Here is a 27,660-nt window from a genome sequence, read left to right on the forward strand (position 1 = left end):
TCATTGGAGGATGGGGTGCCGGTCCTCCGGTGCCCTGGTGCCCGGCTACTCTGGCTCTCCCGGGTTGGGGGGATTGCTTCTAACCCTGTCCTTCCCTCCCCTCCCTCCCTTCCTTCCATTGCTTCCTCTGATATGGGTTCCCCGGCCATGTTTTGCCCTTGCCCCTTGGGGGGTGTTGCCCTCTATATTGAGGTGGCTTGGAGGTTGTTGTCCCTGTCTGTCTTGGAGCTGGTTTCCTTCCTTGCTCAGGTTGGGGGTGGTAGTTTGCTATGTTTTGCCATGACTTCTACACACGTTCCATGTTTCTGGGGCATGATTTTGGGAGATTGTCTTATGCTGGGAGGGTGGTGGCGCAGGGCTCTGCTTGCTCTTTCTTCTTTTCCTGTCTTTAGGTCCTGCAGTGTTGTCACTACTCTTGTGGTGTGGTTAGTCACCGCTTCTTTCCAATTTTTCTGCTCTTCGCACACTGTTCCCATGCTCTCACAGTTTTTTTGTTAGAAATACGTTTTATTTTTAAAACAAAGTGAGAACACCAGGCCAGGTATACACAGCGTTGTGCCCACAACCCTATGCAGGGCCGGCCGCGTCGTATAGGCGAGTCTCTACAAGTATGGCAAGGCATCTTAAACACAGCATGTCGCCTACAACCCTTATTGGGCCGGCCGCGTGGTATAACATGTAAAACAGTGTTGATTTGTTGCGATGGTTCACAAAACCTGTTAAAAACATTGACATCAGAACATGGGCAAAGGGCCTAGAGGAGAAGAAACGTGGAGGAACTAGTAGGAGAGTGAAAGGTGGAGAGAGAAAATAGGAGGTCATAGGGAAAAAGGAGGGTGTGGGCAGGCGGATAGGGGATAGAGCCAATAGTGCGTGCCCATGGGAGCCCCATTAGTTAGTAGAAGAGGCTGCGCATTGTGTTAACCCGGTTGTGAGAGCAACCTATCAGGGTCCGAGGGAGGATAGCGTCTTCAAAGAGTCGCATCGCTCTAAGTTTGGCGGGTAGAAAGCGTACATGCTCTAGTTTGCAAAGATACTTAATTAGGGGTTGCCAGACAGCGGCGAAGCGAGTATCTCGGGCTTGTAAACGCGCTGAAAATTCCATGGTTATGACATGCCAGAGGTGCACATACCAAGCAGCAATTGGAGGGGCTTCTGCTTTCTTCCAGTGCAGCACAATAAGTTGCTTGGCTGCTCCAAGCATATGCAGTGCCAGGATCCAATCGCTACGGGTGAGTGCCTATAGTTTAACTGGTTTAATACCCAAAAGGATTATGTTAATGGAAGCAGGCAGGGGGAAGCCAAGTACCCGTTTAATATGACTGAGAACTTCTTTCCAAAACAAGGTCAAGAGCGGGCATGACCACCAGATGTGTATAAAATCCCCAGTTGCACCCGAACACCTCCAGCACAAAGGAGAGGAGGCAGGTAACATTTTATGCAGCCGGTCAGGCGGATAATACCATTGAGTCATGATTTTATATGCATTCTCCCTTTGCGAGATACTGTTGTAGACCTTGGGTATGTCGTTCCATAAACGATTCCATTGCGAGGATGGAATTTCCGTGGCAGACATCCGTTGCTATTTTTGCTGATATGGTGGGTAGGATCTGATATGTGCGAGAGATGAGACCCTTTGACTCGTCAAAGGAGCGGACCAGCCGTTCGAAAGGGGTGAATGGGCGGGTGGCCGCCTGCTGCATCTCCAAGGAGGTGACCCAGTGACGCAATTGCGCATACTGTAGTCCAGCTCCCAATGGGAGGTGAAATTCATCTCTGCACAGCGTAAATGTTTTTAGTGTGCACCCCTCATAGAGATCGCTGACTAGCCTGCATCCCCCTTTTACCTATTGAGCGAAGGCTTGGGAGTGGTAGGCCGGGGAAATAATGGATTCCCCATAATGGGAGTGTGAGGAGAAGGAAAGGTTGTGAGACCCCTGCGCACAGCCACCCTGTCCCAGATGTCCAAGACCCTTTTTGTGGGTACAGCCATATAGGCACTTCTGGAGCGCGCTGTACGGTGGAGCCACGTAAGGTCCCAGATGGTGTGCCTAGTGACCATCCTGTCCATATGGAGCCAGATTTTTTCACTCTCAGTGGTCGTTCATTCTGAGGCGAAGCGGAGATGAGAGGCCCAATAATAATCTAGAAGATTGGGACAGGCTAGCCCTCCCCTATCTCGCGGCAAAATGAGGATCTTCTGAGAAAATCGCGGCCTACGCCCTCCCCATATAAATGTAGTCCGGTCCCGCTGGAGGCCCTGAATTTGGTGTTGCGGGATCGGAGTGGGGAGGCATTGAAATAAATACAATATTTTGGGTAAGATAGACATTTTGATGGCATTTAGTCTGCCCAGCCATGACATCGTCAAGGGCTTCCACCTTCTCAGGTCCTCCAGTTTAGCCCGTCTACACTCCCGCCAGTTGATTTGTGTCCAGGTGTCCAAGGAGGGAGTTAACTTAAGGCCAAGGTACTGAATATGGTCGATAGCCCACTGGTACGGCGCAAGCCTTTCCAGAGTAGGTATCTTCCCCCTTAGGAATTGTGAGATTCAGGGCCCAAGATTTGCCGTGGTTTATCTTGAGGCCCGATGCCCGTTCGAAGGATTGTAACAGGGAGTGTAGTGCCGGAAGAGATGTATGCGGGCGCGTAAGCGTGAAGATAAGGTCATCCGCGAAAAGCACCACCTTGTTCTGTCTACCCCTTCTAGAGATGCCATTAATGTCTGCACGCTGTCTAATCCTCTCCGGTAGAGGTTCTACCACAAGGGCGAACAGCAGAGGCAACAGGGGGCAGCCCTGCCGGGTGCCTCTGCAAATGGGGAAGGGCTCTGTGAGCTGCCCGTTGACCCGAACCCTAGCCTGCGGGGCAAGGTATGGTGCCATAATTCTGGATATCATGTACCGGCCTAGTCCGGCTCTCTGCAGCACCACCCTGAGTAGAGTCCAGTCCACCCGGTCGAACGCCTTCTCCGCGTCAAGCGACAGAAGGCAGGCTGGTATGTTCCAATGATGCACCTTCCCTACCTAGTGTGCGATTCTATGTACATTGTCTGCCCCCTGGCGGTTGCGAATAAAGCCAACTTGGTCTGGCTCCACCAAACCCGGCATGTAGGGATCCAGACGCTTGGCAAGAATTTTGGTGTAAATTTTAAGGTCTGTATTCAGTAGTGCTGAGGGCGGTAGGAGGCGCATAGCGCTGCTACTTTTCCAGGCTTGGGTATGAGGGCGATTTCCGCCATACCCATTGAGGGTGTTGCCCATCTGTGTCTGAAAAGGAATTATACAGTCGCAGGAGGTAGGGCGTAAGCTGTGCCTGAAACATGCAGTAGAAGGTCCGCGGGAGACCATCCGGGCCCGGGGTCTTTCCATCCGCCGTCATTTCCTCAACAGTAAGAGGCCCCTTTAGCGCTTGGGCATGGTGGGGATGAATCGGAGCCCAAGCACACTGGTTCAGAGCATCCTCAATAAGTTCCGGGGGGTGCTTCTTCCGTGTAGAGGGCAGCATAGTAATCCCTAAAGGCCTTGCACATAGCTCGCTCCGAGGTGGCCCAGCCGCCATATGGCAGCTGAATATTGGCTATGTGGGACTTCGCTGCTCGCGCCCTCAATCGCCTCGCCAGCAACCTGCCCACCTTGTCCCCCCCACCCCTCCCCCCTTCATAGTACCGCTGTTTCAGGGTCAGCAGGGATCTTTCCGCCTTGTTAGTGCGCAAAGTGCGAAGTTGCCCCCGGAGATTCGCCAGCCTCCGTCGAGATGCTAGAGAGGAGCGGGACTGATCTTGTTTTTCTACAGTTTTAATGTCAGCAGAGAGAATCTTCTAAAAGTCTGGCCTCGTGCGCCCGCGCGATCGAGAGCGAAGTGATGTGACCTCTGATCATGGCCTTAATGGCGTCTCAGAGATATCGTTGTTCGCGAAATAAGTCAATGGCAATACGAATGCTCTCCACATCATCGGGGTCCCGCAAAATACTTGGCGGCAAGCTCCACCAAGGGGTACGGGAGGGCCAAGCGGCCGGATCCTGCAGGGGAAGTTCGACATGGGCATGCTCGGAGAGCGATATGGCAGACATTGAGGCCTCTAGCATGTCCCGTATCCGGACGTGAGAGATAAACAGATAGTCGATGCGTGAATATGAACGATGTACGTGGGAGTAATATGTAAAATCCTGTGTCTCTGGCCAATGGTATCGCCACGAGTCGATCAAGCCAAGATCTGAGATCTGCGCACGAAGTGTAGAGGACATAGCCCCGGCCCCATTCAAAGTCGCTTCACTGCAATCCATCCCAGGGTCCCACACCAGGTTAAAATCCCCCCCAAGGATCAGCGAGGGGTCGCCCTGCGGGACATGGTCCCTCAAAAGTGTTTGGAGGTAGGAGTCCTGCATCTGGTAAAGCGCCTAGATATTGCACAATGTAAAAGAGCCCCTCCCAATTCCAACGCCCACCTTAATGAAGCGCCTGTCTGGGCTTTGAAAAGTTTTAAGTTCCCCCTGCCTGATGCCAGTCCGACACAAGATAGCCACCCCCACTGTTTTAGTGCCCGCTGCAGCCCAGAATTGTAAGGGGTATTTTGGATGCGCCATACGCTGAACATCTACTTGCAAAAGGTGAGTTTCTTGGAGAAAGATAATGTTGGGGTTGTGTTGCAGGAGGTATCGCCATACCGGTCGCCTCTTGTTGGGGGAGTTAAGCCACTTAACATTAAGGAATAGGACCTTTAATGGGCAAGGGAGTGCCATCAGTGTGTCGTACTTAAAGTTAGCCCCTTAAGCCACCCTGGGAAGCAGCGCATAATGAGGGAGTGACCGCGCGAAGACTGTGCTGACCCACCAGGAAGAGTGCGCCGCAGCCACAGTGTTCCCTGCCGGCACACCTAGGAAGAGTAGAGAGGAAGAGTAGAAAGGACAGAGGAGGAAAAAAGCACAATAGCAAAGAGCGGTAAACCAACGATGGCCAACTGGGCCACATTATTCTGCTCCAGTCGCGGGGCATCCTACACCTGCCGGTTTGGATGATCCCAGGGATGGCACTCCCTCAAGAACAGGTGGGGGTAGGTTGTGCGACCTATCACAGGTTCACCCAGGAGGGAAGCCCCGGCGACCCCTGCACTGCCATCAGGGAACTGGGGAGTCCTACAAGTCAGTAGTGCATCTCAGAGGAGAATGTACGCTTGCAGGGTCAGAACACGCAGGTCAGTGTGGGCGTGCACTTTGTTGATCATGGAGTCGACGGGTGCAAGGCTGTATCAGATTTATCCCCCTCAAGGGAATTTGTGTGCTATGATGTCCTGTTTGGCCTGCGAGGCCGATTGCTCGTCCAGGGGCGACGAACAGTGGACCAAGACAGCTTTAACGGGCCCCGCGTCTGAGGCTGCGGGCTAGTGGGGCTGGCCGGCGGCGAGGACGTCAATGGGAGCAATTGCGCTGCCTCCGTGTAAGAGCGCACACCACCCTGCGCTTGGACTCCCACTGGAAGATTAGTGCGAATGGGTGCCCTCACTGGTACGATGTGGCCATACTGCGCAGCTTGTCTGTTATAGGCTTGAAAGCACGACGACGACGCAAAGGTGTTAGGAGCACGGTCTTGAAAAATCTGTATCTTGTGTCCATCGTAGCTGAGGTCCGGTTTAGCTCTCGCCGCCCTGAGAATGGCCTCCTTCTCAGTGAAGAAGTGGACCCTGGTTAAAATGTCCGGAAGTAGCCCCGGCCTCGCCGCGGGCCCGGCCACCCGATGTGCTCGGTCCAAGGCCGGCGGAGAGGCATCCTCGTCCATCCAGACCTCATGAAGGAGCTGCGCCACATATGTCAGAATGTCCTTCCCCTCCGCACCAAGAGGGAGCCCCCTGATGCAGAGGTTGTTCCGGCGGCTTCGATTCTCCAGGTCTTCCTGCTTCACCTGCAGCTCGATGTGCTGTCCTTCTAGTGCGGCCAAGCGTTGCCATAGTTGTTCCTGGTCCTTGGTGCGGGCAACGACTATCTTCTCCAATCCATCAACTCGCTCTCCCAGGTCTGCAACCTGTTTTCTGAGTTCCCGTACACACGAGTGTACCACCGTGCGCAGGGAGCCTATTTCCATCTTGAGCTCCGACATGAAGGAGGCCATAAATGCCTGAGTAACTGGTGGCTAGTCCCCGCCCGCCTGCGGCGCCACCTCAGCAGGGGGAGATGTTCCCGGCTTGCCCCACATCGCCGCTACCGGATTGTCTCTAGGGGCCCCTGCCGGGACGTCCTTGCCCCCTTTGGAGCGCGTCGTCGCCAGGTCTCAGGTGTCCCGTAGTGTGTCAGGAGACACGGTCAGGAGCCACACACCAGCAATGCAGAGGTGAACGCAGCAGCCGATCACCTCAATCGAGAGAACATATATAAAAGGCAATCCCGCTCCCCAATATTAGAACCAGGCACGGACACTGGAGGTTTTCTTAACCGATTTAATACAACAGGAGGCTTGTGACGCATTTCGGTGGACAAACCACCGATCACATAGCCCGGTGCCATTCAAACAAGTGGTTATTTATATACAGGGTATTCATGCAACCATATTGCTGACCTGGACATAGAATACCAGTAAAGCAAAATTATAGCAAGCATGTTAATGACGCATGTTAGCCCAAACTTGATAAAATAAAACATGTAAATGAAAAGATTTTCAATCCACAATGTTCTCACGCGTAACTTGCAGGTTATAATCGATTCCAAATATAACCATAGTGTTGAGTGCACAAATAATGATCACTCGGGTAGGTACCCCCAGCTACACTATTGTCAGGATCCCTAACGACCGAGAAGCACAATTAAGGCCAGTAAACCGCGTAACAAGGGTGCACGGGACCAAGTTGGAAGGAGGTCAGCATAGAAACCTTCTTTGGTCTATCCTGTGGCATTTGCGCAATCTTAAGATGGCCGCCAGGGAGCTGTGGTCAGCGTTCTAGTGATCCTTAGTCGTCAGCATAGAGTTTAGGTGACGCTCGCGCACCCGGGAAAGTGCGCACTTCACTGAAGCGTTTCCCGTGGAAGCCCGACGTTTACAGAGCGCTCGTAGTTATCTAGTTTAAAGCTTTAGTTTATAGTTCTTGGAGTTGGAATTCTTGTAAGGCACCTTCCTAGTTTTTCACGAAGAGTCCGCTGCACGGAGAGAGTCTGGAAAAGGTTTTGATAAGTTTCCAGTCACAGTTCGGAGTTCGGAGGAAAACGCATTCCTGCGAGCTGGCAGAAGTCAAGCAGAGAAAAAACGGAGCTAAGTGTTAAGAGTCAGTTACTTATTACAGAAAGGAATGAAGTATTGAACGACTAATTGTTTAATGATGATTAAGAAGTACTTACCCAAGACAGTTATTCAGCACCTAGTATAAAAGAGAAGTTTGTAAGCCTCGTGTGAATAATAGAGATACAGGAGAAATAAATAAGAGACTTGTCAAGTAAAATTGAAGAGAACGACTTACCTAAATTTCAGCCAGCAACTTGTGAAGCCCTAATTAAAAAGGGGTTTAGAAGATAAGCGTAGAGGAAAACTCCTCGTGAATACAGCAGATATTTAAAAAGAAACCAAATACAAGACAACACTATACATGGAGTCTGGTAGGTTACTCTGATAAAAAAATAAGATACATTTAAAATAGAGTAGAAAAGAAGGTCCGATAATAAATTTGTAAATTGTGATTACAGATGTGGAATTTCACTAACTAGCAAGAAGAAAAGACACACATCATACTCCTAGAAGAGAAGCAGGTCACTATAGAACCAAGGATAGGTAAGATTTCACAGAGGGTAAAGGGAGAGAGAGAGAGTAGTTAGATAGGTCAAGACACATAATTGTTGTATATGCTTAGTTTCCTCAGGTATCTTCAGTGGGCTGATCCAAGCTGACGAAGACCAGATGGGAAGCCGAAGGTTCAGGACCAGTCTCTTCTCTTGTTGTTTATTATTTTATCCAATTTCCCCCTTCCCCCTTTCGAATGGATTAGCGCTATGATGTATTTCTGGCCCTGATTGATTGGAGGTGGGAGTCGGGAAGCTAGCAACTTCTGTTCCCGTGCAAGAATTAGAGAACCGCAATTGGTAAGCAGTGGTACCTCTGACAGAGTGAAGTGCCCACGTACTAAACTTGCACCTGAACAGAATGGTTGAGGGAATGAATTTGCAGACTCTGGGGGCGGTCTTAGAAGCCATACAGAAAGAGTTAGTAGCGGTAAAAGAAGAAAATCAAACTCTAAGACAAGAGGTTATGGATTCCAGAAAGGAAACGGCAGAGTTAGCACAGAGAATGAGACAACCGTACCCAGTAGGAGGAGAGGGTCCATCTACTTCTGGGGGGAACACAAATCAATTAAGTACACAGGTTATACATTCCTTGTCTCCTGTAATACCTTTGACTGCCCCTGAGAGATTTAGTAGGGACCCACAGAAAGCACAAGTGTTTATCACGCAATGTTCCTTGCATTTTATGTGCCGCCCTTCTATCTTCCCTGATGCGCAATCTAAGGTAGCCTTTATTCTCTCGTACTTAAGTGGAGACGCGGCAGCCTGGTCGATGCTGATTGTGTCCCGCGATGATCCTCTTTTGTTAAACTACGACGAGTTTAAAAAAGAATTTCTGCGAATATTCGATCGTAGATTAATCTCCCAAGCAGTGGATAATGAGTTGTTGGAGCTTAAGCAAGGAAATAGAGATCTGGTGGCGTATTTGGCCCAATTTAATAAACTTGTTATGCAAACAGATTGGCCGGAAAGTAAGCGAACTGCAATCTTTTATCGTTGTCTGCGAGATGAATTGAAAGATGGGTTGGCGCAGATTCCGAACCGTCCTACGGAAATATCCGCCTTAATTGATTTAGTGTTGGAGCTGGATTTCCGTCAGGGAGAGCGAAGAGGAGAGAGAAAGCGAGAGTCCAGACAGTATAGTTGCTCGGTTTGATAGAGCAAGGACCGATGTGGGAAGAAGCTCTGAAGGATATTCAGGGCCGGAGCCGATGCAGATTGGAGCAATCAGGGGTCCACTCTCTAAGGAAGAAAAAGAGAAAAGGCGGACCAGTAATTTATGTATGTACTGTGGCTCGAGTGGGCATTTTGTGCGAAACTGCCCAAAGAAACCTAAAAGCTTCTTCAAGCCGAAGGAAAACTGTCAGCACCACCTGTAGATGGAGTTGTACAGGTGGATGCGAGTGAAGAAAAAAACTCCATCAGAACATAGTTTGGCCAATACCCTACAGTCTTCTTCGCCACACTTGATCTTATCTATGACGATAGGGTTTCGCCAAGAAACCAACGAAGAAGTGGCGGTTATGGTGGACTCTGGAGCTACTGGCAATTTTTGCGACCAGAAATTCGCAGCAAAGATCGGGCTGAAGGCAATCGCTAAGGCAAAAAGTGAACCAGTTAGAGCAATAGATGGTACTAATCTTTCCTCGGGACCCATTGTAAGTCACACCGAGCTGGTACAGTTAATTCGGAATGATGGGCATAGGGAAGCCATTCATTTTAATTTGATTGATTGCCCCTCAGTTTCAGCTCATCCTTGGACTTCCTTGGCTCACTGAGCACAATCCAACGATTGACTGGAGTAACAGAACAATAGCAATGACTTCAACCTATTGTCGAGAGAATTGTTTCGGAAATCAAGAAGAAGCGGAAAAAGAGAATCCGGCCCATGCCTTATGTTCAGCGGGAGCCACTGTGTGCGTAATAAACACGCAAGCCATACCTCCGGAATATCAAGATTTTGAAGATGTATTCAATGAACAGGAAGCTGAACAATTGCCACCGCATCGTATTTACGATTGCAAAATAGATTTTAAACCAGGTGCTATTTTGCCATGCAGCCGGGTATACGCCTTGACGGAAAAAGAACATCCCCATCTTAGAGAGTATATCGACAAGTATTTGGCTAACGGGTTTATTCGCCCCTCTCAATCCCCTGTATCTTCGCCTCTATTTTTTTGTGCCTAAGAAGGAAGAAGGGGAGTTGAGGACTTGCATAGATTATCGTGCAATAAATAGAATAACCAAGAAGAACCGATATCCACTTCCACTTATCTCAGTCCTGTTGGATCAGTTAAAAGGGGCTCGGATTTTCACGAAGCTGGATTTAAGAGGAGCGTACCACCTCATTCGGATACGAGAGGGTGATGAGTGGAAGACCGCTTTCAGAACTCGTTTTGGATTATTTGAATACCAGGTGATGCCCTATGGGTTATGCAATGCTCCTGCAGCATTCCAACATTTCATCAATGACGTACTCAGTGAATACATCGATCAATGTGCAATAGTATACATTGATGACATACTGATCTATTCAGTGGATACACAGGAGCATCAGAAACAGGTTAGAGGAGTTCTACAAAAACTACAGAAGAATAAATTATTTGTCAAATTGGAGAAGTGCGCTTTCAGTGCCACTCAAGTGGAATTTTTGGGCTTCGTGATCTCACCATCAGAAATCAAGATGGATACACGGAAAATTCAGGCAGTACTCGAATGGAAGTCGCCAACTAGTGTCAAGGAAGTACAAGCGTTCATTGGGTTTGCCAACTTCTATTGAAGATTCATTGGTGAATTCTCTCGACGAATCTTGCCTCTAACTCGACTTTTGAAGAAGGGAGCACATTTCGAATGGTCAGAGGAAGCAGAGTTAGCCTTTAAATCCTTGAAGTGTGAGTTCACCTCAGCACCCATCCTTCTTCATGCGGATCCTATGGAGCCATTTTATGTGGAGACAGATGCTTCCGATCTTGCAGTAGGAGGAGTGCTTTCTCAAAGAAACAAGAAAACAGGGCAGTTGCACCCAGTGGCCTATCGTTCGAGAAAATTGACACCAGCAGAAATCAACTACACGATTACGGAAAAGGAGCTGTTGGCAATAAAGGATGCTTTCAAGGAATGGAGGCATTATCTCATGGGAGCTCATCATGTAGTTAGTCTATACTGACCATCGCAATCTCAAATTCTTGAAGACAGCTAGAACCCTAACTCCCCGACAACTTCGTTGGTCACTGTATTTTGCTGACTATGACTTTGTGATAACTTATAGGCCAGGAACTCAAAATGGGAAGGCGGATGCCTTATCTCAAATGGGAACAGGAGAAGAGAAGAATCAAACAAACACTCAAACGATCATACCTGACTATAAAATTATTGGCGCCACAGTTATTCAGAGTTTCAAGGAACAGATAGTCCAAGTGTTAACTCCTCAAGAAATACAGGAATGGGCTCAAAAAGAGGATGGACGAGAAGTTTTCAATGATTTGCCCTACAGAGAAGGAGCCTTGTATCTGCCAACTTCAGCATTGCAGACGCAAGCCCTGAAGGAATGTCATGATGATCTGTTAGCAGGGCATAAAGGAGAGCTCAAGACAGTGGAGTTAATAAAACGAAAATATTGGTGGCCACAGAGGACTAGAGATATAGAACAATATGTAAAAACCTGTGAGATATGCGCTCAGGGAAAATCAGAGCGGCAAGCTCTCAAAGGGTTGTTGCAACCACTACCAGTTCCTCCCTTTCCTTGGCACACTGTGACCCTAGATTTAATCACTGATTTACCATCCTGTCATGGGTTTAACACCATTTTAGTGGTAGTTGATGCGTACACGAAAATGACACATTTCATGGCTTTACAGGGAATTCCAACAGCGCAACAGTTAGCTGCTCATTTTGGTACACAGGTAGTGAAATTGCATGGAATACCTAAGGTCATTATTTCCGACCGAGGAACCCAGTTTGTGTCCCATTTCTGGAGGGCCTTTATGAAGAGTTTGGGAGTAGAGGCACAATATTCCACCAGTTTTCATCCGGAAACGGATGGACAAACTGAGAGAGTGAATCAGGAGCTGGAGCAATATTTAAGATTATTCACGTTGAAACAGAGCGGGGAATGGCTAGACTATTTATGGACTGCAGAATTTGCCTTTAATAACGCTAAGAACGTTTCCACTGGGTATTCCCCGTTCTATTTGAACTACGGTAGACATCCTAATTCCTCAGTACAGGATCTTGAGAGTCCAGTACCTGCCGTTAAGGATTTGGTATCTCACCTGGGTCAAGTTCATAGATCAGCGTCTAAGAACCTAGAACAGGCTAAGGAAAGATACAAGATGTACGCAGACAGAAAAAGAAAAGAGCCTCCACCCCTGGAGGTGGGGACTGAAGTCTGGTTGAATACTAAAAATCTTAGACTAAAGGGCAATCGAAAATTCCAGCCAAGGTTCATTGGCCCTTATCCCATAGCGGAGCAAGTGAATCCAGTAACATACAAATTGACATTGCCACCAAAGCTCAAAATCCACCCAGTGTTTCATGTCTCACTATTGAAAAAGTCCGCTCCAAATCTACGAAAAGAATCCACTCCGCAGCCAATTCAGTTAGAGACTGGTTTGGAGTTTGAGGTCAAGGAAATCCTGGATTCAAAGTTAGTGAGGGGTAGATTGTATTATTTGATTGATTGGAAAGGCTATGGACCAGAGGAGCGGTCTTGGGAACTGGATACAGATGTTCATGCTCCAAGATTAGTCAAGCTTTTTCATCAAAGATATCCCACCAAGCCAAGATTGAGAGGATCATCTTTGGTGGGGGGTACTGTCAGGATCCCTAACGACCTAGAACCACAATTAAGGCCAGTACACCGCGCAACAAGGGTGCATGGGACCAAGTTGGAAGGAGGACAGCATAGAAACCTTCCTTGGTCTATCCTGTGGCATTTGCGCAATCTTAAGATGGCCGCCAGGGAGCTGGGGTCAGCGTTCTAGTGATCCTTAGTCGTCAGCATAGAGTTTAGGTGACGCTCGCACACCCGGGAAAGTGCGCACTTCACTGAAGCGTTTCCCGTGGAAGCCCGACTTTTACAGAGCGCTCGTAGTTATCTAGTTTAAAGCTTTAGTTTATAGTTCTTGGAGTCGGAATTCTTGTAAGGCACCTTCCTAGTTTTTCACGAAGAGTCCGCTGCACGGAGAGAGTTTGGAAAAGGTTTTGAGAAGTTTCCAGTCACAGTTCGGAGTTCTGAGGAAAACGCATTCCTGCGAGCTAAGTGTTCAGAGTCAGTTACTCATTACAGAATGGAACGAAGTATTGAACGACTAATTGTTTAATGATGATTAAGAAGTACTTACCCAAGGCTGACCCATTGATATCAGAGGAGGTCGGTCAGTCGTATCTTGAGGGCCTCCAACTCCAGACGTTGTCGGAGGCTGCGGCGAAGGAACTTGACGCAAATCTGACACTAGGTGAGATTACTGCGGCGATCGCTGCCCTCCCCTGCTCCAAGACCCCTGGGAGTGATGGCTATCCGGCTGAGTTCTATCAGTCTTTTGGGAATGTCCTGGCCCCCCTCCTCTTGCAGGTCTACAATGAGGCTCTGCACGCTGGCACCCTTCCACCTACCATGACTCAGGGAGAAGTGTGCATGATCCTGAAGCCTGGCGGTGACAACACTGATCCCGCGGCATATCGTCCTATCACGTTGCTAAATACGGATGCGAAAATCCTAACTGTTATTGGCCACGCGCCTTGCCCCACTCATGCCACGCCTAGTCCACCCTGACCAGTGTGGATTCATCCCGGGTCGTAACACGGCAATGAATTTGCGTCGTCTGAATTATATACTGCACGAGGTGCAGGGACGGGAGGATCCTCACGTGTTGGTCTCCATTGATTTGGCTAAGGCATTTGATACGGTGCACTGGGGATATCTGTTGCAGGTACTCCAGAAAATGGGGTTCGGACCTCGATTTCGGGACTGGATCCGGGCGCTCTATAAGGCGCCATGCGCCAGGGTATGGCTGGGTTCGGCCTGCTCGGCGGAGTGGTCACTGGGGAGAGGCACCCGACAGGGCTGCCCTCTCTCCCCTCTCCTATTTGCTCTTGCAATTGAGCCCCTTGCCGTTTCCGCTCGCGCTGACCTACGGGCTTGGGGTATGGTGGTGCATGATACTACCAATGTGGTCTCCCTCTATGCGGATGATGTGCTTTTTTATTTGACCTCCCCGGCTGAGGCCCTCCCCGAACTGTTACGACTCTTGGATCGATTTGGCGCAGCCTCTGGGTTGCGTATAAATATGACCAAATCCCTAGTCTTCCCGCTGACGAATGCTGTCCCAGACGCGGGCGCGGAGCTTCAACATTTGGGACTCCGGTACGAGCGCACGGCTTTCTGGTACTTGGGCATCCAGGTGGCCACGTCTACGGAGACCCTGCTGACTTACAACGTCGACAGAATACTCACAGCCCTCTGCAAATCTATTACCTTTTGGAACACGCTCCCCCTTTCTCTCATGGGGCGTTTGGCGATTGCCAAAATGGTGATGCTCCCTAGGGTCTTATATGTTCTGCAGAACTCCCTATGTCCGTTACCTCCCCGAGTGTTCCGCACATTGAACTCTCTCCTCACCTCACTCCTTTGGGCGGGTGGACGCAGCAGGGTCGCCCTGCGCACAGTGACGAGATGTTGGAACGAAGGTGGCCTCGAAGCCCCGAGGTTTGACTTGTACTATTACGCGGCGCAGCTTCTTCCTGCCGCCAGATGGTTCGCTGCAGGAGAGAATTGGGAGCTGGCACTGCTGGCTGGTGCAGCAACTGATGGGGCCCTGCAAGGGGCACTGATGCAAGGGCGCGGAGCCGACACCACTTTACCATTCGTGGTGCGTCATACGGCCAATATTTGGCAGCGATTTGTTGAAAGGGTGCTGCTGCGAGCACCGTTCCACAGAGAGCTCCCAGTTTGGTCCCTGGCCCCGATACTCCGGTTGGAGGAAACCATGTCCTTCCGGGAGTGGCGGTCTGGTGGTTGTGTGACTCTCGCAGACCTCTACCCGAACGACTCCTTTGTGACCTTTGAGGGTGCCAGGGAGTCATTTGGACTAACTGAGGGACAATACCTTCATTACGGTAGCCTTCAAGAGGTGGCCAGGATAACGTGGCCCTAATTCCCGGAAGCACCTCCGCTTACCAATACCCTTGACGTCATCATGTCCGGTGGGAGAGGTAAACGCCTGATTTCCCTTCTCTACTCCGCTATGCGCCGAGATTCGACTCCCCCGTTAGCCCCGGCATGGGGGGCGTGGGAGGCAGACCTGGGGGTGGAGTTGGAGCCGGCACAGAGGACGCGGATTGGTCTGTTGACCCATAAGGTCTCCTGTAATGCTCGTTTTAAACTTATCTACTTTAATTTTGTCCATCGCACATACATGACACCGGTCTCCCTCCATCGTATATCGGCGGATAGACGCCACAATTGTCCTAGATGTGGAATGGGGAGGGCGGGCTTCCTGCATTTGTTCAGGATTTTTGGCGACCGATGGTGCGGTACGTTGTTCGGGCTACGCACCTCCGGCTTCTGCTGGACCCACTCCAATGCCTCCTTGCATTGGTGCCCAGACCTAAAAAAAGAAACTATCATATAAGTTCCTGCAACTCCTACTAGTCTTGGCGAGGAGACGAGTGGCTATCACTTGGATGGGTCAGAGGGAGCCTGAAATTCTTATGTGGTTGAGGGATGCGAGAGAGTGGGCCTTGGCGGAGGAGACTCGTATGCAGCGCACCCGTAAGGATGACAAGCTGCAGGATGATTTGCTTGCTTGGAGGACGCTGTGTATGGAGGATGACTCTGATGCCACCAGTGCTGAGTTGTTTTCCTCTGATGCCTCGGAGTCTGACTGTGGAGGGGAGAGTGCTGGAGAGGAGGGCTGTGAGACGGTGTAGGTGTTCCACGTTGCCACGCTAAGATCCCTTGATATGTATGTATGAATATTGATGTGATTCCCATAGGTATATACCGCCGTCAATTGAATGGACCATACCTGGCCCTCACACATATGTCCTACTCTATTGAATCAGTACTAGCGATGCCATTCGAGGGGTTAATAGTTGTTATTGAACTGTTTGGTATTATAATTATGTGTAATGACAATAATTGCGAAGCCACTGATGGGTTTCATATCTTTGGAGCACGACTGCAAAATTCTCTGCTTATGACCATGATCTGATCCGATGCCGCCCAGCCTCCGGGATGTGGGCCATATTTGGCTGTGTAGTGCCGTTGGTATTGCATACTCTTATTGATCGTCTATTGCCGGTGCCAATGCAGTTATGCTCTGTGCTTGTCTTTTCTATGACTTCGCTACAATAAAATGTTTACATTTTTTTTTTAAAGTACTTACCCAAGACAGTTATTCAGCACCTAGTATAAAAGAGAAGTTTGTAAGCCTTGTGTGAATAATAGAGATACAGGAGAAATAAATAAGACTTGTCGAGTAAAATTGAAGAGAACGACTTACCTAAGTTTCAGCCAGCAACTTGTGAAGTCCTAATTAAAAAGGGGTTTAGAAGATAAGCGTAGAGGAAAACTCCTCGTGAATACAGCAGATATTTAAAAAGAAACCAAATACAAGACAACACTCTACATTGAGTCTGGTAGGTTTCTCTGATAAAAAAATGAGATAAATTTAAAATAGAGTAGACAAGAAGGTCAGATAATAAATTTGTAAATTGTGATTACATATGTGGAATTTCACTAACTAGCAAGAAGAAAAGACACACATCATACTCCTAGAAGAGAAGCAGGTCACTATAGAACCAAGGGTAGGTAAGATTTCACAGAGGGTAAAGGGAGAGAGTAGTTAGATAGGTCAAGACACATAATTGTTGTATATGCTTAGTTTCCTCAGGTAACTTCAGTGGGCTGATCTAAGCTGAAGACCAGATAGGAAGCCGAAGGTTCAGGACCAGTCTCTTCTCTTGTTGTTTATTATTTTATCCAATTTCCCCCTTCCCCCTTTCTAATGGATTAGCGCCATGATATATTTCTGGCCCTGATTGATTGGAGGTGAGAGTCGGGAAGCTAGCAACTTCTGTTCCTGTGCAAGAATTAGAGAACTGCGATTGGTAAGCAGTGGTACCTCTGACAACTATTAACCAGTTGCCTGTCCAGGCATTAAATTACAATGTTATACCAAAATCAAAGACATTTCATTACTACACATAATGTGTTCATATAACTTCACTTTTGCTACATATCAAGAGAAGATTGAAAACAAGCATACAGTGGGCTTTCAGCTTGGTCAGAAACCACACCAATATATCACCTTCAGGTTAGTGTGGATGTAACAAGTACTTAAACCACTGTTATGTTAATTGTCTGATCTGCCTAACGTTGCCTATTAACCATGACTAAATCAAGTAAAATAAAAACTATACCGTGCCCTTAAAGACTGCGAGTGCAACAAGCTTTGAGATCTAATATCAACTCTGCATCAGAATTTAACCCATAGGGGATTTTGCCATTATGCATAAGTGTGTACCGTGATTCAAGTCTCCAAAGCTCGAGCCCTCTGTTGCGCCCCCCCCCCCCCCCCGGTGGTGTTTTTGGTGATGGCATCAAATGCAAAATACACTATATATTTAGCATTGCCCTGGTGGTGTTTATGAATGTGTCTTTCCACTGGATAGCTTTTTTCATCGTTAGACATGGCCCTGAGGTGTTGCAGGATCCTAACCTGGACCATGTGGATAGTGCTTCCCACATAGCGTTTCTGATAGGTTCATTCAAGTAAGTAGACTGGGAATTGACTTTTGCAGTTATACGATCCTCAATGGGTATTTCTCATAAGGGTGACTGTATGGTCTTGGTGTTGCGACCATGAAGGCAAGCCTTGCACCTAGAACATTTTTGGAAGCCTCTGCTTCCTCTCAGCCAATTAGATCCACTCCTGGCCTGGGGGGAGTTGTGCACCAGTTCCCTACGCATCAACTTGGCCCTTCAAAATGATATGAGGGGAGCGCGGGGAATGTCAGGCCTATCAGTGGGTCGCTTTTGATAAGTTTCCAGTTTCTGTGTAGACTGTTACGCAGCCTAGCATGATAAGCTGAGTACCCCGTGATCAGACGAACGGGGCCAATGTCCGTAGATTGTTTGTTCGTCTTGGGTGTGCCAAATTGCAAATCCTCTCACTTTTTGGCTTTCTCTTTAACTTGTGCTGAGTTTAACACTTCCTGATCATAGCCTTGCATCTTCAGTCGTTTATACAGATCACTCTGTACCACCCTCAGTGTGTCGTCGCTGCTACATATGCGCTTCATTTGCAAACTTTATGCATAAGGAATGCTATTCTTCAATTTAGTCGGTTGAAAACTGCTGGCATGTAACACCGGATTACCCAATGTCATTTTATGTATGTTCTGGTGTGCATCCTATTGACCTCAACGTAGACCAGTAGGTCCAGGAAGTGTACTTCATCTTTACTGATTGCATGTGTAAACGAGAGGTTTAGGTCATTGTTATAGAGTCCCTGTGCAAACATTTTGGCTGACTCAGGTGACCCCTTCCACAGGATAAACAGGTAATCGATAAACCTGGCCACAGGACAATTTTGTCTGCCCATTCTTGCTCATAATTTACAGTGAGTACCTGTTCTTCCCACCAGCCCATATGCAGATTCGCATAGCTGGGGGCGAAGCAGGTACCCATAGCAGTCCCCTGAATTGGTCTATATGTGTGCTGTTAACACTGCCTTTGGAGGCTGAGTGTCCTGGTGCAGAACTGAACAGAGTCAACATGGCACACATCCCTGTGTGCCATGCCCACAAACCCACTGCCCTGGCATACATCAGCCACCCCTCTAGCTGGGTGCCCTATGCCAGTGGTGTGGGCACAGGTGAATGAGCCCTGTGCCCCTACAGTACACAGGCCATTCCTGGGCACCCAAAGTGCAGTGACCTCATTAAGAGTATATGGTGCTGGGAGGTTGTCATTACGAACTCCACAACACCATAATGGCTACACTGAAGACTGACAAGTTTGATATCAAACTTCTCAGCACATTAAACCCCCAGTCAGACCCCCCAGGATATTGCGGCATGACTTAGCAAATTTAGCAGCACAAATATGGAAATTTAGCGGCACAAATATGGAAATTTAGCGGCATTTTTGCGGCACTTTATTTTACTCATAATCATTCATTTTCAGACTGAAATCAATGGAAACTGTTGTAGCAGAGTATTCCACTTTGCAATAGGAATTTTTAAAGTGTCTGCAGCTCTATGGAAGCACTGCTCCAGTCCTAAACTTGTGGGAGTGAGCTGTATTTCTCCCTGGGATGTTCTAGTGCCCATGTATGCACCCCTGCAGGGGCACCGCTGCCTCCCGGATCTGGGAGGCAGGACACCTCTTCCTCAGGCACCCTAGGGCGCAGGATCGTAGTGGCTGATCCAAATAAGTGAGACAGACTGCATAGGGCGGTCACCTCTTGCTTACCTGGTCCAGTCGTCATAGGTCAACTTGAGCATACACCAATAATGGCAAAGAATTAACAAATGGTCAGCTCCTCCACAATGTTTGATATGACTCAGCTCAGTTTCTGTTTATTTGTCTGTACGTGAGTATCCGTTAGCCATCCAACAACAAACGTACATCCTCTGCAACTGAGTCCATCAAGGAAAGGAGGGCATCCCTTATGTAGTGATGGCCACAATTATTGTGCCAAGGGTATCATTGGCCATGCTTTGTTTTCCCAGAGCTAATTTCCATCTTCATGTCAGCTGGGCCCACATTTGACTGGGCGAAGGGAACAGGTGTCTTTGGACAGCCCCTGTGGTTTAATCTGGTTCGGTTTACACATGTTGTGGAGCTGTGCACTGTATTCTCCATGGCCTCTGGTATTGTACTGAGGTGCTCTGCACATCTCTTAGCAGTCTCTTCATTGATAAGGATCTGTCTCATGGTTTGTTGGGCCTGCTCATGTGGCACCTCCATCTTGCCATCAACTACACTTTTCAATAGAGGTCTATCCTTACTCCAACTATGTGTCCTTGCTCCAAAATAGCGAATGGATCACCCCCCGCCCCCAACCACCAACTACGGGGTTCTCTATGCCAGGGAAAATTGTCAGAGTTCAGTTCAATAATCTATATTCAATCTTAAAAAGATCATAAAAGTGCAGGATAAAAACTGTATAATAAAGCATATGAATAATAATAATAATAATATATAATAATAATCCACATTTGTAAAGCGCACAATCACCCGTAAGGGTCTCTAGGCGCTGGAGGCCGTCGGGAAGATTAAGCGAGCTATTGCCCAGAGTCACATGGTGCTGGGCTAACCTGCCGCCGGTGCCGGGGATCGAACAGTGATCCCCAGATTCCAGCGTCCGTCGCCCTAGCCGCGGCGCCACACCTCTCCCTCTATCATGAATAAAGACCCTTGATAACATTCTCAGTCCATTCCTGTTGGATTGATTTGCTTTTAATGTTTTAATCTAACACATGAAACTGAATAAGCAGTCAGTTTCAGTGAACCTCTGGTTCCAACTCCCTATAAATCTTTTGGATACATCTTATTTACTATCACCTTAAAAGGAAGGAAACGTTAATATTTAATTTCCCCACAGGCTCTAAATCGGGAGGATAAAGCAAAGTGTTGGGGGTTAAAGGTCGTGCAAATGAAATCTTCCTCGAGGCAACTAAGTACGTGTGGGCATGAAATTAAAATGTCAGTCTACGAGGTTGGTGCCTCATAAGAACGGCTACAACTTCTTGACGTAACACCTCTGAGCAATGAAGCGAAGACGAGGTTGCTAAGCAACATAGGGCACCATGCTGCATCTCCAGAAATGCCAGTGTGCCATGCAACGGAAGTAAAAGATGAATCATATTATTTATTTATTCATTTATTCAAGAGTTTTATATAGCGCTGGCTAGACCCGGAGGTATCAGAGCGCTTTACATGAGATTCAATAAAAATTACATTACAAGATTAAATCAGTTCCATGTAACAAAGTTCTCTGAAAGGCTTGAGCTCTGACAAGTTTCTAAAAAACGAATTTTAGGAATTTTTCTTTTCTGTGATAATGCATTAAAATAGCCCCTCAATTTATGGATATGAAGCAAACTTTTCCATTTGTGGTTTATCCTCTAACACGTGTCTCAACAGGCATTTTACCTACAACAATTCTCCAGTCTCCACCACGAAAGTCAACATTCACTTACTTCTCTGCCACCCAGTTTCGCTTGTACTTTGAAAAATGAACTGCAAAAAGTGGGAAAAAAATATTAAACTAGGCTGTGGTAAATTATAAAAGCTATGTGTATTTATGCAGAATCTTTAAGCTTTGCTAGAAAACAAGAAATGTAAAACAGGCCTGTGCAGTAATCCTTCTACGTCAAGATGTGAAGGCTTGCTGAAAAATACTTCGGTCTTCCCAATATTATGCAGCAGTTATTCTTGGAGGTTACATTTAGAATCATGCTTGTGAGACAAAAAGCTCAATAATTGCTTGGCCTGCAGCGTGTGACGTGCATGCATAATAGTGTATATAAATAAAAGGCGCATACTGTATATAAATAAAAGGCGCAGGGGAGAGCAGCAAACGTATTATTAAATATGGAGATGCGGCCGGGACGAGCAGCTCGGTGTCTTCCCTCCGACGCCGGTGCATCAGCGCTGCGGCTGGAGCGGCTGCATTCGTCTTCTCGGCCCAGGAAGGAGAAAAGGCTCCGTTTCGAGCGGTCCAGGCACTTGTGGGGGTGCGGCGCCTTTATGAGGGACATTGCAAACGATGAAGTAGGAGTCTTTGAGAGGGTGGTTTCGCCTCTCCGCTATGTGCCCTCCCGACATAGCCGTTTCGGAGTTTTTCTGTACCTGAGGAAAAAGTCGGTAGCGGAATCCGTCTTCGATATGCATAATTTTCATTTATGTGAAGCACAGTGATGTAAGCCCAGGTACAAACAATCACACAATTTATTGGAAGAGTCCTTTTTCCTAAGTCGTTAGTGATTCAGACCGTCGCTGCGTGCATTGTTTGGTGACTCTTGCGGCAAGTTACCCGCCGGTAGACACTTTTTTGTAAATATCGCGGCCAAAATTGTTAATATCGCGGCCATCGCGCTAGTCTGCCGATTTCGCGATTTTTTTTCGTGAATCGCGAAATCGCGAAATGCTGGAGGGTCTGCCCAGTGTGGGATTTAATGTAAAATGCACTACAGAGGGCATCTTAGAGATGCCCCCTGAAACCTAACCTACAATCCACGTCTTGTCTGAGAGGCTGCCTAGGCTGCCACACAGTAGGCACGTTGCTGGAGCCCCTGGGTGGAGAGCCCCCCGCTCTCCTGGGCCTGCAAAAATGCACATCCTGGGCGAGGTGCTAGGTCTCCTCCCCCAGGATGGGCAGGGGGAACCTTCAAAGGCATGCTGCCTTTGTGAGCTTCACCAGGCCACTTGCTGTACTCCGCAACTTGCCACCACCAGTTCTGACCCCCAGGAAGACTGGCGGGAAACCCTATGTGAGGAAAGGAGGTGTGCCAGCCTGTGCCAACTCCACCCCGCAGGTGGGAAAGGCGAGTCGAAGCACAACTCCGGGCTCCGGCCATCTTGAGGATGGGGAGCCCTGCCCCAGCAGAGATAAGCTCCTGCCCCCCACCCACAGGAGAGGAGCAGGATAGGGGGTGTACTCACCCCTGGACAGGGACCTATTGGTCCCTCTCCTTCCCCTACCTGTAACGCCCCTAAATTTAGTATTTAGGGGCAACCTGAACCTTCCTTCATCAGATGCTGACATGAAAACAAGCAAGAAGATCAAGAAACCAGAAGACCTGCCTCGCAGCTGCTAACAAGCGGACAACGCCAACTGACTTGGACCCAGCCCTACCGGCCTGTTGATCCTTGATCCTGCTCCTGTGGAACTCCGGCGCCTTCAGTGGTCAGCGACCTCAAAAACCCCGGACGACCTGACCCCGTTGAGACTCTACCAAGACTGGGACTCCCACGAGCAGTGGTCCTGCTCAAACAGCAATACCCCTGGTGCCAGCCAGGAACTGTGAATCCAGCACCCTCTGCACCTGCCGAGCCCGGCCTGTGCCCGAGTGGACAAGGACCCTGAGGACGTCCTCCCGGCGATTCTGACCTGGAATCCAGTGCCCAAGGACCCTCCTCGCCGACCCAGACGACGCCTGCAGCCTCAGAACCAGGGACCCCTCCAACTGTGACCAGCAGGGGGTACGATTTTCCGACATCAAAAGACAACCATGAACCCGGCGCCCCCTGTGCCCAACTCCTGGGTGCCTACCTATTCTCCAAGATCCCAACTTACCCCTTGAAGTGTTGGTCTCTCCTGAAGATCCTCCATTGAATAACATTGAGCGCCCGATGGCTCAAAAGCACCCTGCACCCAACCGCCCGAGTTTCCCTGGCAGTGCAACCTTTGTCCTAATCTAGTTCCCCATTTTCCCTGAGCAAGTGACCAGGAGCCCAGCTCCCACAGCCGCGCGGCCTGCTTGCCAGCAGCCACCAACCAAAGGCCCCCTGCCGCTCATTGGATAACATTGGGCCTAACTAGCTCTGCACCCGGCTGCCCCTGTGCCGCTTTGGGTGTACTTACTGTACCTACCTGGCCCTGGGAGACCCCTGAGTCTATGCCCAGAACCTTAACTTTGCCAGTCGAGTACTTACCTACAAGCCGATAACTCACTTTCCTTCCATAGGATAACATTGACTGGTTTCACTTGAAAATTCTTTAAAGTGTGGAGTTTTGAAACTTTTAAATATTCATCTAAAATCAGCTGAACAACAAATTCCGATTTACTCACCTGTTATCAGGAGAAAACCCAGTGCTGCATCTTTTAGCCCAGCACTGACCCTGAAAAGTAATTTTTTCTAAGTGTCGATTTTTGAAACTTACAAATATTCTTTAAGAATCGTGCCAACGATAAAAACGTAATTACTTGCCTGTTTTAGATGGATGTCCTAGTGCTGAACCTAGGAGCCCAGCACTGGATTACAAAAGTAACGTAAACATACTTTACCTGCAAACTGAATTTCCTTCCATAGGATAACATTAGTAATTTCATCTAGAAAAGTTTCGAAGTGTCAACTTTTAAAATACAATAATATTCCATAAAAATCACTACTGTTACTAAAACGCTTTTACTTAACTGTTTACAGTGCATGTCCCAGGACTGAATCTGGGATTCAGTCCTGTGGTTAGAAAAGTAATCTTCAAAGTAACTAATTGCATTTAACTAGAAATTCCCATTGAGCTCATGTTGCATTGGGTTTGAAATTGTGTTGCCTATTGCAACAATTGTAACTAATGTGATCAAAAAGTCTATTGCCTATTTGAAAAGTATTGAACTAAAGTAATTCATTCTGAGAAAGTATATTTTGATACCTTGTTTGTTCTAAAATAAAACAACTATATCTTTTGATACGAAACAATTGACCTAGAGTTCACTTCTTGAGTGTGTGAGACCATTTGTTGACTGAGTGTGTACAACAAATGCTTTACACTGTCCTCTGATCCTGCCTTACTGCTCGACCAAGCTACCACTTTAGAGAGTAAGGTTATATCTAACTTTAGCCTCTGCCAAACCTCTGGGGACTCTGTGCACACTGTACCTTAATTTGGTTCAGTATATACAGAGCCACTTTCTTACATATAGTGTATATTATTTCAATGCGCAAAGCCTATCCGGGATATAGGAACTACACTTCAAGTCTATGTAGAGCAGGTGAGGCCTACTAAAAGGTGATGTAGGTGATGAGGGGAGAAAGATGTATTTTTAAGAATTTCGACCTATTTTGTGCCACGATAATGTGTATTTTTAATAATGGACAAAATGTATGGGTAGTTCAATTTAGACATCAGTTTCTCCTAGTGTGGCATGACATAACACAAGAAAAATGTATATCTCCTCCTGTGAATCTCAGCCAGCTGACCTGGGGCAGACAGTTGAATGACAGGTAAAGATATTTACAAAAGATAGATGCAAAATGTGTATATTGTTGAAACGTGCATAGGGGTTCCTGCTGATACACATTATTCTGTAGTATCAGACAGTCTGGCTACTCAAACTGACTCCTGTGTCATGCCACCACCTCTCAGAGCTTCATGTCTGTTTTTCTAATATCTTGCCTCCAGTTGTAAACCAAAATTCCCTTGCCAGAAAGAAAAAGTTCCAGCTGACTACGCACCAATGTTCACCCCCTCCCCTTTTCCCTGTTGCCATGTGCACAGTGGTAAATTGAAACAGCGCGATACCCAAAGGTACACCAGGATAAAAAGCTCAGCCCCAGTGGACCCTGCCTGACCGGTGTTGGTCTGTGTGCTTCTCAATGCTGACTATATTTTTTCTGTAGGAAACGTCCTACATCTGTGCTCCTATCTGGAACTGGCATCTTCACAATCTGTCAATGAACCAGTAAGCAATAACAGAAATTCACTACTGTGGGATAGTGTTTGTTAGCACATAGCCGGCTTGCCTTCGCACCCTCACTAAAGCAAGAGTTGTGTTAGAATGAGACTGGGTCCTGCCAGATCAAGTGTCCAGGGCATGATTAATCAAAAGTGAAAAGGATCTTCCTTTCCTCCAGTTTTTAGGCAATGACTGCATGCTTTATGAAAACAAGGGGTGAGAACTCAGACTCTCCTTAACCACGGAGTAAGGTCTAGGACATGGTGGTAATGTAGTAAAATCAATGTAATGAAGTGATTGTTTGCTACCAGGAAAGTGCTCAACAGGTTCCTCTATCTAGCGATGGGCGTTGCTAGTAGGGGCGTAACAAGACACCAGAGCACCCCCTCACCACCCATGACCGCGCCTATGGGGGGGACTGGGTGCTGGCGGAGGGGACTGCCACATGCCCAAAGAAATATTAGGGGATACGTAGGAAACCGCTAACAGATCAACGGCAAGATATGGTGGACAACTTACTAACAGTCAAGACATAGAGGGCGTAAAAGAAGTATGCACACAGCGCAGCACACACAGAGGCCACCATCTGTGTTGGAACGCCCAGAAGACTGAACTACAGAAATCCCTTCCTGACACTGGCCTCCCCCTCACTGAGCTGCATATGACCCCACAAGACATACACTAGAGCATGTCACTATTCACACATGCACCACTTACAAACCTGCTTGGGTCAGTTGTAGAAGTTGACCGAAAGTCCAAAGTCTTGTCTTCATTCTGTAAAAGTCAGGCCTTCGCCAGAGTGCGTACATGTAATGTAATAAAGATGTTGCTTAAAATGTAGCAGGCGCTAGACCTGTATATCTGACATATTTGAAAATGTTTAATAAAAAGTTGCTTTTCAAAAAGTGATTGTTTTCTTTTACTCTGTATGTGCTCTGCTTTATTGTAATTTTATTTATTTGATTTTATGTAGGAGGACAGAGAAATTGGGTACAAGTGTTCTGCAATGGGGGTGTGCCCACAGAACTTGCACTTCTGTACATGATAGAAAGTGGACCTGGGGAAATTCCAGTTGATTTTTCAAAACAATATACTGCCTCTTGGATGTGCTTGGCTCTTCTTGGAGCATTAGCATGTTCGGCTGGAGATACATGGGCATCTGAGATTGCAACAGTCTTCAATAAGAATGAGCCACGATTAATTACATCCTGGAAAAAGGTTCCAGTTGGTGAGCAGTACTATTAATCTGTTGTTTATATAATCTGTTTGTACCAAAGAGCTTTAATTAGTGCCTTGTTATGCACAGCTAACCTATTTTATGTTTTTACTGTTTGCCTGGTGCCGTGTAAGTCCCAGTCTTGTATGAGTTAGCATATAGTTACATGTATACACGAGTTGGGTGCCTGAAAATTCTTTGGTCTCCATTCATGTTCCAATTCCCAATATTTTTTGGTGCGAGTTTACTTCATTTGATCAAAATACTTAGTTGATATTTAAGAAAGATGACTGATCTGAAATGTAAAATTGTTACCTTTTGTAATTGGTGGCTGCTGCAGAATGGAAGTGTCTTGCACGACTTGGAGAGTAAACTTTTGTACATATGGCATTTAGTGATCTGTTTGCATGGTATTAAATACAATTCTGTCCTTCCATCATGAGGTAAGGCAGTGATGTTCACGTTTGTGTTATCAACAGCACTATACGACTAGAAGAGCACATTGTTCATTTGTGTTTCGTAAAGTGTCGTCACATAGGGCCGACCCTAAATGCATTGTGTCATGGTCTCCTACTGCAGAGCAAACCTTTGCATTTTGCTGTGTTACTTCCCGTGTAAATCATCTCGTCGTGATGTAGAAGTTAAACTGCATAGTAATATAAGCACACAAACTCCTTAGTACACACATCGCCTGCACGTAATTTTGTCATTTGTTGTGCTGGAATATTTTTTTATGTGCATGGTGCTTTATGCAATCAGATTTGGGTACAGTGTTGATATGTGATGTCTAAATGAACGGATCACAGGAAAAGTGAGCACCAAAATGCATTTACCACCGATTTTTCTCTGTAGGCCAATTTGGAATGAGGCCGGTAGTGTGGTCCCATTTCACCAATAAAGTTTTTACATCTTAATAATCTCGGAGGTGCAGGGATGTAGTTAGCGTTTAATGCTATTGTCTATATTTTATCAATGTTCACAAGCGCCTCCATTTCTAGTAATGATTTTTGGCTGTGCCATCTATAGTGTGAGTGTGTGACCGTGGGGAAAGAAATTGTGTGCTCTATATGTGTATCTGTGCGTTTTTATCTTTGTGCATGTTTTATACAAACATCAATTCGGTTGACTTCATCACTGCTCTCTGTTGCAGTGGGGACGTTTAAGATAATGAGTTTTAAGAGCAGCAAAAATTATTTTGAGCCCTGATTGCAATTAACCAGTATACGCAGCTTGATTTACTGGAATACCATCTCGTGTTTTAATGGCATGTTCTGC

General features: G+C 47.3%; 1 protein-coding gene across 1 annotated transcript in view; it reads left to right on the forward strand.

Annotated features, from left to right (window-relative positions):
- TMEM19 (transmembrane protein 19) overlaps positions 1–27,660 on the forward strand; it is a 174,161-nt gene that overhangs the window by 85,831 nt on the left and 60,670 nt on the right. Inside the window, exon 5 of the mRNA XM_078673924.1 lies at positions 26,143–26,397. Within this exon, the coding sequence (XP_078530050.1) occupies positions 26,143–26,397 (255 nt within the window). The remainder of the gene's footprint in view (positions 1–26,142; positions 26,398–27,660) is intronic.

The sequence above is a fragment of the Lissotriton helveticus genome, chromosome 1_1 (assembly GCF_964261635.1).
Source record: "Lissotriton helveticus chromosome 1_1, aLisHel1.1, whole genome shotgun sequence".
Taxonomy (NCBI): Eukaryota; Metazoa; Chordata; class Amphibia; order Caudata; family Salamandridae; genus Lissotriton; species Lissotriton helveticus.